The 15,377-nt window shown below is 39.9% G+C and overlaps 1 protein-coding gene across 3 annotated transcripts in view; it reads right to left on the bottom strand.

Moving 5' to 3' along the window:
- LOC126384344 (protein turtle homolog B-like) overlaps positions 1–15,377 on the bottom strand; it is a 285,326-nt gene that overhangs the window by 50,220 nt on the left and 219,729 nt on the right. For 2 of the 3 annotated variants that reach the window (XM_050035376.1, XM_050035361.1), the window contains exons 12-14: positions 15,171–15,294; positions 9,212–9,387; positions 3,704–3,930 (exon numbers count right to left, since the gene is read on the bottom strand). In XM_050035376.1, coding sequence (XP_049891333.1) covers positions 3,704–3,930; positions 9,212–9,387; positions 15,171–15,294 — 527 coding nt within the window. The remainder of the gene's footprint in view (positions 1–3,703; positions 3,931–9,211; positions 9,388–15,170; positions 15,295–15,377) is intronic. The other variant, XM_050035368.1, reaches the window with a different exon arrangement.

Here is a 15,377-nt window from a genome sequence, read left to right on the forward strand (position 1 = left end):
TACCATACAGAGTAAAAAGGGAAAAATGCCGGCGTGAAACAGCAGAGGCACTTTATTGACCTGGTGAGTACTGCCATTAGCATCAAGCTAGAATGTTCTTTCCTCATAATGGAGACGGACATAATGTAAGAAAATTAAAAAATAGTGGCGGGGCTTTTACTCACCACAACTGCAGAGGGCACCAGCTTCATTTGAAACAGACTACATTATAGACGGTCCGTTATTCATTAATCCCTCTGTGTTTTTATATTTTTACTTTTTATCCGCTCCCGTTTGCCTTGATAGAGTTAATGCATCGTCATTTCAAACTCAACACTTCCTGTATCTGTATAAAATTAAAATCCTGTTATAACTTCGGTTGAGACAATCTCTTCATTTTCTAAATAGGCTTTTATTGTGAAACATTTGCAGGAACTTGTTGTGGAGGATTCAGTGACTTGAATATTTGCCTATGGTACTTTAAATGTAGCTCCTGCCATCTGCTGACACTTTTTAGGTGACTACAACATTTCAACTGGCACATGAACAGACACAGTGACTGAAATAATAGTAAAAGTAATAAGAAGAGGACAAGAATAACCCTATGACATCACACACGTTGTGAAAGACGACCGGGGATGATTGGTGTGGACCATCGTGTAGTCTATCATGTCTGTCGGCCAAGTCACAGCATGATTTTATGACTTCACAATCACCTAAGGTGACATAGTGACTGTCAGAACGGACAGAAATGTTGTGTTGTGTGAACCTGGCATTATTCTCCCTGCTTCACTGGTGTGTATTTGTCTACATTTGTGTCTTCCTTACTTTGTTGCTAGAATTCACTAATCGTGTCAGGCTGGGTTTAAAGAGTTGTATGATGGGAAAATATTATCCAGCGTTTTTGGAGCTTGTTCCACACTAGTGATATCTCACATCTTCCCCTAAATTTTTATTCATAGAAATTTTAGAAAGACTCTCCAATCTGTAAACACCAAATGAAGAGAAGTTTGGATGACATACATGTAGTTTACTAATATAAAATAATCTCAATTATTTTTTTATTCAGGCAGCAGAATGATGTAAACCATAATTAATAAAAGCTTAATGTGGCTTGTCAAATTGCTTTCAAGTTGATATGATATAATCATATCACAAGGCTGTGTGGTGATGAGATAACACGTTTAAGAAGGAACAAGTAATACTATTTAAAAAGAAAAAGAGGACAAGAATTTCAATAGAAACTGAATGGGGGCAAAAGCATTGATTATGTGACTCTCATAATGGATGATTAATGTGTCTTAAGATGGATAAATCATCTATGGCTAAGTCATGATGAAAAGACACATTAAGCCTTTTAGAACCTGTTTGATTCTCTTGGTGCTGGCTGTGCTCTCCACAGTGTAGGGTCAGCTACAGAACAGCAGCTGTGGAGCTGGCAGAGATTCAGTGTTTTGCTCAAGGACACTTCAGCAGGGTGCAATACCTACTTTATTGTTCTGATGGCGTAACACTCAAAAACTTCTACCAAATATGCTGTGGACTGAGTTGTCATCTCACACGTTTCCTACGCTGTCAGCAAAGACTGAGTATCTGAATGTGGAGAAAAGCGTGAAACCAAACATCATACCAGTACTTAGGTGGAGACAGCCAAACAGAGCATCCTTCCTGGTCAAATTACCGCAGCCAATGCAGTAAGAAATGTGCAGTAAAAAAGTTATACAAGCTAGATGCATCGTGTGTGTATTGAGAGAGCTGGAGAGAAGTGTGTGTGGGTGTTTGCTGTGCAATGGGAGGAGAGATAAAAGCATCTGCATGGAGCTCACAGTGGTAGTTAGATTAAAGAAAGAAGCTCAAGCATGTCATGGGAGGAGAATTAGCCGACATGAGCAAAGATGTGAAATGAAGAAAAAAAGGTGAAAAAAAGAAGAATTGTGTCAGAACTCATAAATCAGTAAAGATATATTGATTTTCCTTTGCTATAGTGAAACTCACTGTCGTCTAAAGCATATTGTATTCATGATTCAAAGTGACACAGTGTATTATTTTGTAACTTCATGTTTCAGTTGCTATTCTCTCAGTTTGGGATGCTCAGTACAAGCCACCTGCAGACCTGCAGGAGTAAAAGCATGTGTGTGTTCAGCAGGGTAGACACAACATACAGGAGTAAGAACAAGAAATGCCACAATGTAAAACCCAGAGATGGTCAGGAAGTGAAGCTAGTCAGCGTGAGCACACCTGCATTGTTACTATGACAACCAAGGTGGATATGGCAGCACATTATTATACAGTATGTATGCAGAGTCTGATCTGGATTATTTAGAGCATTAACAGTACAATTTGAAAAACAAACTGATTCTGCCTGCAGTCTGAACACAGCCTCAGTGTTGAGCTTTGTTCAGGTATTAAATTAAGTGTCTTCTGCACTGTGAAACAAAGCAGACCTAATCATCAGTTTTTTTGTTCTTACACCTTCACTAGCAAACAGTGTAAAATCATGGATCATGATAACTTGCACTCATCACTCCTGCTGTGGAGATTTGAGAAACCCAACTGAAATAAAACAACATACAGAGAGGCAAATAGTGCAGTTGCCTGAAAGAGGCTACAATGGATATTTTTATAATAACAAGGTATCCAATGGCACATTGTTATCACATTGTCCTTTTCATGAAAGTGGTCACTGATGAACCTTCAGAGAATTAATACAAACTCATAATTATACCATTCTCATATGGTTCTAAGAAAATTCTGACCAATCATTGCATTCGGTCCCAATGCAATGATTGGCCGAGCATCCTGTCTGTCTTCCCCATTCTGGAAGCCAAGGCTTTGTTTGATTTAAAGAAATGAAAAGCCACTGTCCCAGACCCTGCATTGTTCCGATAACTTTAAGACTTTCATTCGTAGTTTCAGAGAGGGAAGGAGAGAGGCTCTGAGTAGGACCAGAGTGTGCTTAAATTGTCTTTGCTGCTAGCTTGTCATCATTCCTTTCAAAATTGTATTTATTGTCAAAATTTGGCGATATGACCTTCTCATTCAAAAAGCCAAGACTTTCGTCTCTTTAAAATCAAACTAGAATTTCCACCTTGCTGTTGCAAGCTTCCACAAGCCTTTTAAGTTGCACTTATAGCTTACATCCATGTAAAAACACAGATGCTTCACACACATCTTGCCCCCAGCAACACAGAAGATCTATTACAATCAGCACAGTTCTCAAGGTGGACACTCAAGATCAGTGTCACCAATTCAGCATCTGGCCAAATGTCTCCCCTTCTGTTTCTGAGATATGACATTCGATAATGGCCAGAAAAGTGTTTTCGCAGAATGTTATGATGTCACAGTGAAGCTGACCTTTGACCTTTTTAGATAAAAAATGTCACCACTTCATTATTAGTATATCCTATATGCTGATGAAGTGGTGTATGAAATTTGTATGATTTTTTTTTCCATAATTAGTGTATGAATTTTGGAGTTATGGTCAAAAACATGTTTTGTGAGGTCACAGTGACTTTTGACCCTCAATCACCAATTTCTAATTAGTTCATCTTTAAGTCTTAGCGGACATTTGTGCCACACTTGTGGTGCATAACTTTGACCCTGAAAAAATAGAGGTTTATTTAACCCTCCATTACGTCCCAGACATCTCTTAAGCCTGGACCTGGCAGATGTAGGTCTTGTATAATTGTGTATTTAAAGTCTACAGTCTGTATCTTGTCTTTACCTGAATGAGGTCCCGGGCGAGCAACTCCGTCTCCCCAGCAGGAATGCTGTCGTCCAAACTCTCCCATCGTTCCCCCAGGCGAAACTCCATGACATAATGCTGGATAGGTGCTGTATGATTGGCAGGCGGGATCCAGGTGAGCAGGACTCCCTGCTGCGTGCGATTGGCTGTGAGGCACCGTGGTGGGGTAAGCAGCACCAATGGTTCAGGGGTACTTATAGGAAATACTGAAAGAGCACATCAGGTTTAAGAATGTTTGTGTGTGAGTGACTCACTTATATATTCAGTGAACAGTTTCTCCAGCATGATATGAATGATTCAGCCCCCCTTTACACTTTGACACTGACATGTATCAGAACTAGACTGTGACTAAATGTGATTAAGCTTTTCTACCAAATGCATCTCTGACATAAGCATCTCTGACAAACATTCCCATGACTTCATCTTTAAGTCTTTGCATCCCATTTCATCTTGCCAGCTGATTGTCATCTACAGCTGTCCTGACAGTTAATTTAAGGCCAGTATGATGCGATCCAATCCATCTTTCTGGTCGGATCTGTATACTAAAGTTTATTCTCATTTGCATAGGCATTAAAATCACTCTGCACTCACACTTCACACACAGTTTTTCTCTGACCACCTGTGTCCTTGCTGTTGTCCTCATTTACTAATTCAAATGGTCATGTCCATTACAAACAAATAACTGTACATGGTATCCAACATATTAGCTACTACTTTATTATTCTGCGTCAATAGAAAGCATTTAGCTTTAATAGATGTGTCAGGATATGTGACAAATGGATGGTGTAAAAGGTTTTTAAAGGGGAGAAAGACAACAAGCAGCCTCTGGGCTGAATGCTTTGTCTTCTTTGTTTCTATTCCTTGGCTGACACAGAAGGTGATGAAGCGTGAATAGTTATCCCAATTTTCAGCATGTCACTTATCTTTAAGTAATAATCTGTGACAGCTTCATTTATACTTAACAAATGTCCTTTCTCTCAATGCTGTAAGGAATGTCATAATGATTCAACCACAGCTAAAGCTTCTACACTTTGGCTCTGATAATCTGTTTAATTGAAAAAAAAAAAAAAAAAAGTTTGAAGCCCACAGATATAACTGAATTGTCTTGTTGTATGTTGTATTTCACTACATTTAACTATGATACATTATAACAGGACATTGTCAGAAAAAAAGTCTTAACAAACTGTTGCAAATGTATTCAGCTGTAGTTAAAAAACATTAATTCTGTCAACTGGCGGAACAGCAGAAGAATAAATCTTGGCTGCTGTCTGGTTAAAGGATTCTTTCTCTGCACACTGGTGTCTCCACATTTGGGTCAAAGATGGTTTTGTGGAAGAAGAAACACTTTGTACTGTTTGATGTTTGGGAAAAAAAGGAGTGGGTTGTGTCCGTTTGCTGCTAATATAATACCAACAGAGTGGCGAGTGTTTTTGTACATAAATGATTAAGATAATTATCTCAATTTTAGTCAGGTAGTGAGCAAGTAGCACAGCAGTTGTGATGTTAATTGCCAATCAATAAATATAACACCATTTTAATGTTAATGTAATGCAATAACAGTATTACAGTATATCATGAAAGTAATATCTTAATAAATATGACCTAAGCAGCTCTTTTTTGTTGTTGATAACCAGGCAAGTATACTTTGATGACATTCTTCAATGGGATAGTTCGGATATTTTGAAGTGAGGCCGTATAAGATACTTATCTGTAATAAGTGTATTACACACAGTAGCTGTATTACATAGAGCGCTCCCTGTTTGCAGAAACAGATGGGACTAGCACACCTGAAACATATTTTAGCCACTTAAAAAAAGGCTTACCTAAAAATCTTAATGTCAGTCTAAGGGGATGCTATATTTGGAATATTTTCACTGCTTTACCTTGCTGTCAGACAGCCCTTTCCTTTGGCACTACATGTTCTCAACTGTTTAACCTCTGTGTTTCTATGTAAAAATGCCCAACTATGCTATGCGCTGTGTTATGTTGCACGTCAGCTGTTTGGGTTCGAAAGTGCTGTTTTGCGATCCAACTGAAACAAAACTTCTCTTTTCTAAAGATTTCTAAGATGGTGCATGCTTGTGTTTTTCTGGGCTGTTCAAACAAAGAAATTACAACAGCTGTGGCAAGTTACACTGAATACAGACATCAACACTCCACCTGCAAGACTGACACAACTTGCAGTGAACATTTCTCTCAGGAGGATTATGTAAAACCACTGCCAAATAAGCCAGAGAGACACTTGCTGAGGAGCACAGCTGTACCCAACCATCAGGTAAAGTGACGCTAAATACCTATAAATAAATGACACCACTCACCAAAAATCTAGGGGCATAAAGATCCATCATTGTGGATCAATATATTAATTCAGTGATCAACGATCCAGTATCATTGATGCAAAGGAAAAACATTGATTTATATCGTCATCTTTAGGTTACGCCTTTATTTTGAAAGTCTGTGTCACCATCAAACAGCAGCAGGCAAATGGCAAGCGACCAAGAGAAAGACGATGAGGATAAACTTATTTACCTGGGAATAAATCAGTAGTGTGGAAATATTATCAATTATGGAGAAAAAATGGATCAGCAGACAGAACACATGTGGCATGTAAACAATACTGTGACAAAATAAAACATGACGTACCTGCCTCCCAAACTTCCCTCTACAGTAACATTGGCTGCTCTGTTGGGCTATGGGCTAACAATGTTGGGCTAAAAAAATGTGCGTGCAGGCTGAAATTCAGCTAAGCTGTTCTGTTAGGAGATACAGTGACTTAAACCAACAGTGAGTAAGAAAAATAATGACGTTACGAGTAATTTGTTAAACTACGAGTAGAGGAAAAAAATCCACTAGCTGTTAGGGTACTTTATGCAATGTAAACATGCTTAAGCTAATAATGGGTGACTAGCATAAAACAATTGTTTGGTCCATGAACCTTGACAGTTATTACTGAGCTGAATATGATACTTTTGTGAAATGATCTTGTTGTTAATCCATGTTTTCTGGCTGTTTGGAAAAGTTTGCCTTTAGGGCTCTAAGCCAGATAACCCTGAAGTTTTATGAAAAAGATGATGGTTTGGGTTAAAATTAACATTTCTGACAGAAAGCCCTGAAAGCTAACTTATCCCATGTGCTTTTTTTAATGTATGTTAGTGGAGACAGTTTAAAGTGAACTTAACTGTACTTATTATTTATGTGTTGTTTTTATCATTTATGGCCAAAAGTAAAAAAGAAAGGGGTGGCAGCTTCTTTTGTAACAGACATTGTTAAATGGACATATAATATTGTCTCATATGGGTCACAGGCCCCTAAATCGCATCAAATCAAAATCGTATCATGGCAGACTTAATAAATAAGTTATATCTTATTGTTATCCAAAGAATTGATATAATTTCATATCTTGATGAAACTTGTAATTTACACCCCTAGAAAGAACTAGTAAAGTGTAAAGCTCTGGTATCCTGATTCACAAAGATCCTGAACTTGCGTTGTAACCTGGTCCCACTCAGGGCAGCAGTAGCTCTCTGTGTCTGTGAGCAAGGGTTTGTTTACACAGTTAGTTTGTGCTCTTTCTTGGCCTTCAGTTTCCACAGAAGTTTCCCCTCTTTCCTTTTGGTCTGTTCAGTCTCCCTCCACAAATGTTCATCCTTTGTATACTCTGGTTCAAAAAGGTATCCCTTTGTCTCAATAGTTGTTGTCGCTGTCATTATCACTCATTTTTTATAATATTCTATATCTGTTGTTCCATTCCATAAACCGCTGAGAGTCTGACCCAAACAGCTGACCTGTGGCATAACCCATTGCATGGCACAGTTGGGCATTTTTGCGTAAGAATACAGACGTTACATGGCTGAGAAAATACAGTGCCAAAGAAAACTGTCTGATGGCAAGGTAAAGTGGTGAAATATTCTAAATATAGCGTCCATTTAAACTGATATTGATTATTGTTTTTTAGGTAGGCCTTTGTTGAAGAAGCTAATTTACATTTTGTTGTTAACCTCCATTCACAGTGATGCATTGCTAAACTTCTAGGGTACAAGTGCCATCTGCTTCTCCAAATAAGGAGCTCGTCAACCTCCATCTACTATATGTAATGTACTGGCTATCTACCTCATCCAGCCCCACTTCAAAATATCCAAACTATCCCTTTAACAACAAGCACCTATGTTATTTGATCTGTATTTATAAATGTAGAAACAGTGTTTGTAATATCATCTCATATTGTGTCAACAAAAAAAGGTCTGCATAGTAACTCATTGAAAATAACTGGACTTGAAAAATTGGAAAAGTGCAATTACATATTTCCTTTGAATACTTAGGCCTGACAATATCACAGACTTTTTATTAGAGGCAGAAAATAATTATCTCAGACTTCACTCACTTACTCACTGACTGCCCAACAGTGGCTTGTAGGAGGGTTAAAGGTATACCACGCAGGGTTTTCGGTTACTGTTTGTAAACATGCTCACTAAAAGCTAACCTGGATTTCATCTGGTTTGGTGTTGCTGTGCCCCTTGGATTCCTGCTGCTTACAGTTCGACACCTGGTTGCCACATTTTCATAATGCCTAATCTGACTTGAGCACTGCAAGTTTACATGCACACAAATGTCCCGGGCACAGAAGATCTATACAATCAGCACAGCTTAAAGGTGAACACCCTAGATAAGTGTCATCAATCCAGTATCTGACCAAATGTCTCCCCTTCTGTTCCTGAGATATGACAGAAGAATGGAAAAAGGCAGATAAATACAATGCCGCACACTACTTGTGGGTCACAAGTGATGATTGAGAGGGATTACTTCTGTATGAGTCTATGCATGGTTTTATAGGAAAATCCTGCACAGTACATCTTTAACAATGTCTAAATACATTCACTGAACCTGAATTACTTCTGCTTCCTCCCTGAATGTCCCTCAGCTATTTTTTTTTTAAGTTTCTGATTAAACACCTGTAAACATAAAGGCAATATGAAAATGATCCTCTGCAGCCGAGATGCCCCTGAATTCTTTAGTCTGTGAAACATGACACAACCAGCACTCAAACAGAGGATGTTGTTTGAATTTCCACACAGTTTCATCTACAGCACACAACTTTCCAAAATTATTGCTCTACCACTGGAGCGCTTATCTTATCTGGAATGATAACTAGAAATGTATCTTGCACCGGCCCACTTTCATATTCATATTGAGTTGAGCACTTTTCATAGTTCTTCACAGTTCTCTTCCTTGATTAGAGACAAATTATTTAAATGAAAGTGTTAGAATGCAAATCTGAATAAGGTTTGCAAGCCCTCAAAAAGTGAGCATAGTGATTGAAAAAAAATGTTGTCTTTAACAAAAATACTTAATATAAAAAGATGCAGAAATAGAAATTATTCTGAGGGTTTCAAGGAACATGCTATCTGGTCGATCTACAGTATGTGCCCGTCAAAGCCATTTTATCATTCGATCCCTTTGTCCCAGTCGAGTAGCAGTGAGTATACTAACCTAGTGTGTTCACAGTGACAACCTCGCTGAAAGGACCTGTGCCAAGCTTGTTTTGGGCCAGGATGCTGAACTGGTATGTTGTCTGTGGCTCCAAGCCGGGCACCACCATCCAGTCATGGCCTCCAGGCACGGGTATGGAAAGCCAATCATGGGGACCTAAATGCTCCCTCTTCAGCCTGTACAGGAGTCAGAATGAGAGGTGAGCGCGCAGACAGGAAAGATATGAAAAACGTACCAGGCGTACCTTCAATATTTTGCTTAAGTTTGAGGTATACGTCAACTTCATGTTGATGCAACCCAATCGCCAGGAAACAACGTTGAAATCGCACATTTCTGTAAACCACGAATATATTACAAATGTCTGTAACGTTTGGTTAGATTTAGGCACAAAAACTCTCTTTTCCTCTTTTTCTGACTTAAAATAAGTGCTGTTGGGGGCACAAACCCCTCTGAAAAAGCAGCAATGTCTCTGTCAAAAAAACCCCAACCACTTTTCATGCCACTATCACACACCAACGTTTGGTGTCTAAAAAGCTGCTGGAAACACTGCAATGACGCTAAACCACAAGTTTCTTTTCTTTCTTTTTTTTTTTTTAAGATATATTTTTCTGGGCATTTTAGCCTTTAATTTACAGGACAGGTGAGTGTGAAAGGGGGGAGAGAGAGAAAGGGAGTGACATGCAGCAAAGGGCCACGGGTTGGATTCGAACCCGGGCCGCTGCAGCAACAGCCTTGTACATGGAACGCCTGCTCTATCCACTAAGCCACCAATGCCCCAACCACACCCAGTTTCAAACAGTGGCCTGCAGCTTAACAGGCATCTTACATGGGAAACACACCATCCACCATCCCCTCCACCTGCTGATGACAAAGTCAACTCATGTACTAATGAAGTTATTACATCATTACATTAAGGTTCAGGAACAAGACCACGCTTCTCTGTCCCACTATTCAAATCACCTGTACCTCGCTAATTCAGTCACCTGTGTTTCATCAATTCAATCACCTGCTGTGTTCTATATAGTTGCGTCTAACCCTTTGTCCCCCGTTTATCTCAGTTCTCACGACCCTATCCCCCCAAACCCTGTTCTTCTCCTCTCTTCCCTCTCAGCAGGGCAGCAAAGTGGCTCAGCTGCTAGTACTGTTGCCTAACAACACTGTGGTCCTGGATATGAATCCTGGGGGGATTACGCAGCATGGAGCTCAATGAGATGTGTCCCCCACCCTGAGTCTCGACTCTGGGGTTCAGAAACGCTCCAGCATCACCACAACTCCATCTGACTCCATCCATACCCAAACTTGATCCCCCTTCATCTCTCTCCTTGACCCATCATCCCATCATACATGACCTTGAACAACCTTCAGGTCCTTTTCATCCCCCAGCAAACAACCCCCTTATCATCCTTCCCCTCGACCCCCATCATCCCATCGAACTCGACCCTCTCCCCATCATCCCTGATCTTCCAGAAATCCAAATAAAACTACTTTTATACAGTACTGTGGTTTTTGTTAGTGAATGGCACTTGACGTTGATATGATATGTATTTAACATGCAAATATAATGTATTCGTGGTTTGTAGAAACATACAATGCCAACATTTTCTTCTGGTCAATGGGCTGGTATAATTTTATGATATAAAAAATGGTTAAGCCCATACAAAGATACAGTAAAGTCCTAAGTCTTTTCTCAGCATCCTTGTCAGCATTCATTTTTTCACACTACAATGTTTTTTTAATGTAACATTATTTCTGAAACAGTTCTACTTCCAGCATTCATCCAATATGACATCAGTGTAAATTAAGATATTTCATTGACTATTTCTCCATGGATTTTCATTCACTTCATTCACAACATGACTTTCACTTGAGAGTAAGCCCATGCTGCACCCAGCTTTGCAGTTTGCTGTTTACCCATGCCATTCACTCAGCACTGACTGCAGCTGATTACCAAATAAAGCAGAAAACTGTACACATGCAGCAGCTGCAACACTCCTACTGCAAATGCCTGCATTAATAGTAAAGCAGATCCTTCATGTTTTCTGTTGCAGGTAATTTAACAATTTTCATGCAACAAATCACCCACTGATATTGTTACATTTCACCAACAGAGTACGATGAACTGCACAGTGTACAATTCAATGTATGAATTAACATATCAATATTTTCCTTCAATATGAAGTATCTGGTGAAGTATGTCTCCCTCCATAATGCAGCTGCACAGTGCACCCTTAGTCTTAAGTAGGCCCCCATTGAAATTAGTAATGCTAATCCAATTTAGATATGCTTGACAGCTGAATAGCTTTGTATTAAGAAAATGTAGCATGTGTCACAGCTTACAGATATTTGGAATAGTATGCTGTAGTGTTTTATACAGTAATATCCAAGAGAGTCAGTGAGCATTCTGGCAGGAAGGTTTGGACTGAATGTAGAAGCTACTTATCATTGCTAGAATGAACAATTCTGAAGTTTAAATGCACTTTTTAACCAACAGCAGGGCTTTAGAGGGAAGAACCGCCTGAGAAATGTCCTAATGTCCTTGAGATGGATGCAACCCAAAGCTGCTCTGCTCACATCACTCACTCATGTTTGCTGTCAGTGTGAATATCATTAATTAAAGCTGCTGTCTGCTTTTTTTATATTTGTGCTGCTCTGCGGCTCCCTCACTGTTTTAATAAAGCATGATGGGTTACAAAAGAACAGAGACAGGCTTATTATTTTTGATCCTGTGGATTTGTTAAGGACATCCCAATATGTAATTATCAAATTAAAAGGCACTGTACTATTACTGCATGGTGTGCTGCATCCTACTATGAAGCTAAAGAAGGAGCCTTGGACTAACAGTTCAGATGGCTGAGCTGTTAGTGGTGAAACTTGACTGTAGTCAATACTGCATTTCTCCAGCAGGTTCCAGTTAAGCTGCCTGACAATTAAATTACCTCATTAGAGCGAGATGTCTGCTAAATCTGCCCAGGTTTATTGGTGAAATACACAGATATGACAGAGAGGACACTCTTTCTACCAAAATAAAGAATACAACCAACTCCTGAGTTCAAGAACCAGCTGAACAAAAGTATTTTACACAGTCTGCAGCACAATTTACTGCCAGCAGTTACCCCATCATTCATCAGTTACGTGTATTAAACAGATATTAAATTAATGCCTGAATTACTGCATTAGTTGCTACATCTTCAACTCAACTCTAGTGGAAGAGTTTGGAAGTATAAAATCAACCAGCACACACAAATGCATACTCCCTGGCAGGAATGGAGCTCTATACAATATTCAGGGTGTATCTACGATTTAGAGGTTGTCTACATGTGGCTCACAAAATGGAGATGGCAGAGCTGGTGGCTAACAGCCTACGATGCTAACAGCGCAAACAGTGCTAGGACAACAAATATGCTAACAGAGCAAACGGTATTAGCCGGGGGAGAACTGGTGGGTGTTACACTGTTGCTGTTTACATAGCAAATAGCTGTTTGCTGCGATATTAATGCTCTGACCGATGTATAGATCTTCTTTAGGCCCCAATCACACAGAAAGCATTTTGCAGGTTGAAAAACGTTAGGCGCACCTCACTAAATTGAATGCCACTGGTAAAAGAAAGCTTGCTGTACCTTTTTATTGTTGCCAGGCAACCACCCCATCACCTTCTTACCCTAACCTTCCTGTGAAATCAATCTACCGTTCATTTTGGCCAGCTAAAAATACCAACTTATTTTCACATATAACTAGCAGCTAGTTCCTAAAATGCTCAGGCGGAGGTTTCTTGCTCTAGCTCTGGTTGAGGGTGAGAAACTGTGAGCAAATGGTTTGTTGGGCACAGTGAAGGGTCACCAGTTGGTCCAGGAGCTTCACCTCCATGATGGCTATTTCCAGGCATAATATTAGGATGACTTGGAGGTAGTTTGACAATGTGCTGTCCATGGTTGGGCCTGGCATAACAAAAATGAATTAAGTCATATAGTTCTGGACCTCTAGCAACCACTACCACCAGTTTCATCTCCATTGTTAACCAACTGTAAACGTATTGTCGTGACCACCACAGAAGGCCCGCCTCTCAAATCATCTGATTAGACAATGGGAAATGGCAGAGATGACATGGGGCACTTTTCCGCTTGGAGTTGAAGTTTTTCAGCTCAATGAGTTCAAACACAAAAACAGCAGGCGCTTGGAGTACAGAAATGTGAGGTGTGCAGCAACGCAAAAACAGTTAGCAAAAAGCTTCATTCTCATTAAAAACAATTACAAAAACAGCCCCCAGCTGCCAAAACGCTTTCTGTGTGATAGGGGCCTAAAATGAACACATAGTTAAAAGTGCTGTGTGTAAAAAAGATAGCTGATTATTACATCTCATTCCCAGGTCATCAAATACCAATACTTTGGTATTTATAACCCAAATTATACAACAGTTAGTTCCGGCCCTGCAATCTGATTGGTCGAGAGACAGTAAAACCGTGATGATATTGGAGTACAACATCACGGTTATTTCACTGTGTATGTATCACTCCGCCTCACAGCTGATTGCAATCAACAATCAAATCAAAACTGACGGTTAGTGTCAGTTAGGTCAGCAGTTGCGTTGTAGGCTAATTAATTCATCCACTGTCAAACAGCCAAAAATATGGATTTATTTCCTAAAATAAGTTTTGAATTGAACTATGAATGGTCATCAGAGGAAGATGAGGGAGAGGAGAAGCTGAATCCATCTGAGCACACATCCAGGTTTGTCAGTGTTTCATCAGCTGAGCTCAATGACTTGGAGAAAAGCAACATACTGTCAGATCAGAAGGCAGAGTCGGCTGTGCCTGTGAAGCGACAGTCCACCATGACCACAGACTTATTTCACCGGCTGCACAATTAATGGAAACGTACAGATAAATGTGTATAAAGAGTAAGTGCCTGGCGCACCATGTCTGTGTTACATAGCAACGGTGACAGCGGAGTCCTGAGGGAACTATTTTTGTTGGCGGAAGACACATAAAATGCTTAAATTATCTATTTTGTCCTCATTTTTCAATTTTTCCTAATCAGCCTTGCTTATTTAACTGTTGAACTGTTGTATAAAAGCAATATCACACTCGAGCTCATGATGTTGTACTGTGATATCGTCACGGCTGTGATTCGGTCGTAGGCTCGAGGCCGCAGGCCGAGTGCCGAAGACAACATCACAGTACAACATCACGAGCTCGAGTGTGATATTGCTTAAGTGTTGGTACTGGATGCTCTAGGAGTGAGGCAACAATCAACTCTCTTTCTCAAGAGTTGCAGCACTTTTAAATACCATGACAGCATCCTGTCTTGTTTGACTGATTATAATGACATTAGGTATGTTTCCACTTCCCTTCTTGATTATATGTCATAGAGGGCTTTGCTTAAATGCACCAAACTATTTTCTAACTATGTTGTTTGATATTTTGCTCACACACCCATCAGCCAAAAGGTAAATGGCTCCCTTGTAGACCTGGGTTAAAATGGTACTTTGTACTCCTTTAAGACAAAGCACTGTATCTATTTAGACACTGATATGCTCTACTCTTTAGCATTTTACACATTTTGCTTTAGTCAACACGTAAAACATCATGTCAGTGTGATTAAGAATAGACTGTGCCAGTCATGGCTAAAATCTCAAGTCTTTAAATAAATTTAACATTTCAACCCAGGCCTTTTCCCTTGTCAAGCAGCAGCAAAGCAGCAGCAGCAGCAGCAGCAGCAGCAGCAGCAGCAGCAGGACAGAGAACTTTGGGTCATGTTCAGTTTAGTTGCAACTGTTTTTAATGCGTTCCTCCAGAAAATCCAAGATTAGAGATGAAAACTCACTCATACTGGATCTCCATGTGTTTCCATCTCTACGTTTTCACAACTGTTCTGAACACAACCCTGGAAAAAGACATTTTAAGAAATAACAGAGGATTGGAAGAAGAAAAAGCAGGAAGCAAAGCATGCTGGGATGACTCACACATGGCCATACCAGACTGAGAATGTCTGCTGGAAGCCTCCATCATAGCCGGCCTCCCAGGACACATTAGCCCAGGTGGAGGATGCCACCACATGGACGCTGGTGGGGGCGTGGGGGCTTGTGCCTGCAGGGAGAGAAAGCATTGAGAAAGGTGTTGTTAAAAGGGCACATTAGTCACTGAGTAGCCTCGCTGTGATACAGTACATT

Source organism: Epinephelus moara, chromosome 3 (assembly GCF_006386435.1).
Source record: "Epinephelus moara isolate mb chromosome 3, YSFRI_EMoa_1.0, whole genome shotgun sequence".
Classification (NCBI taxonomy): Eukaryota; Metazoa; Chordata; class Actinopteri; order Perciformes; family Serranidae; genus Epinephelus; species Epinephelus moara.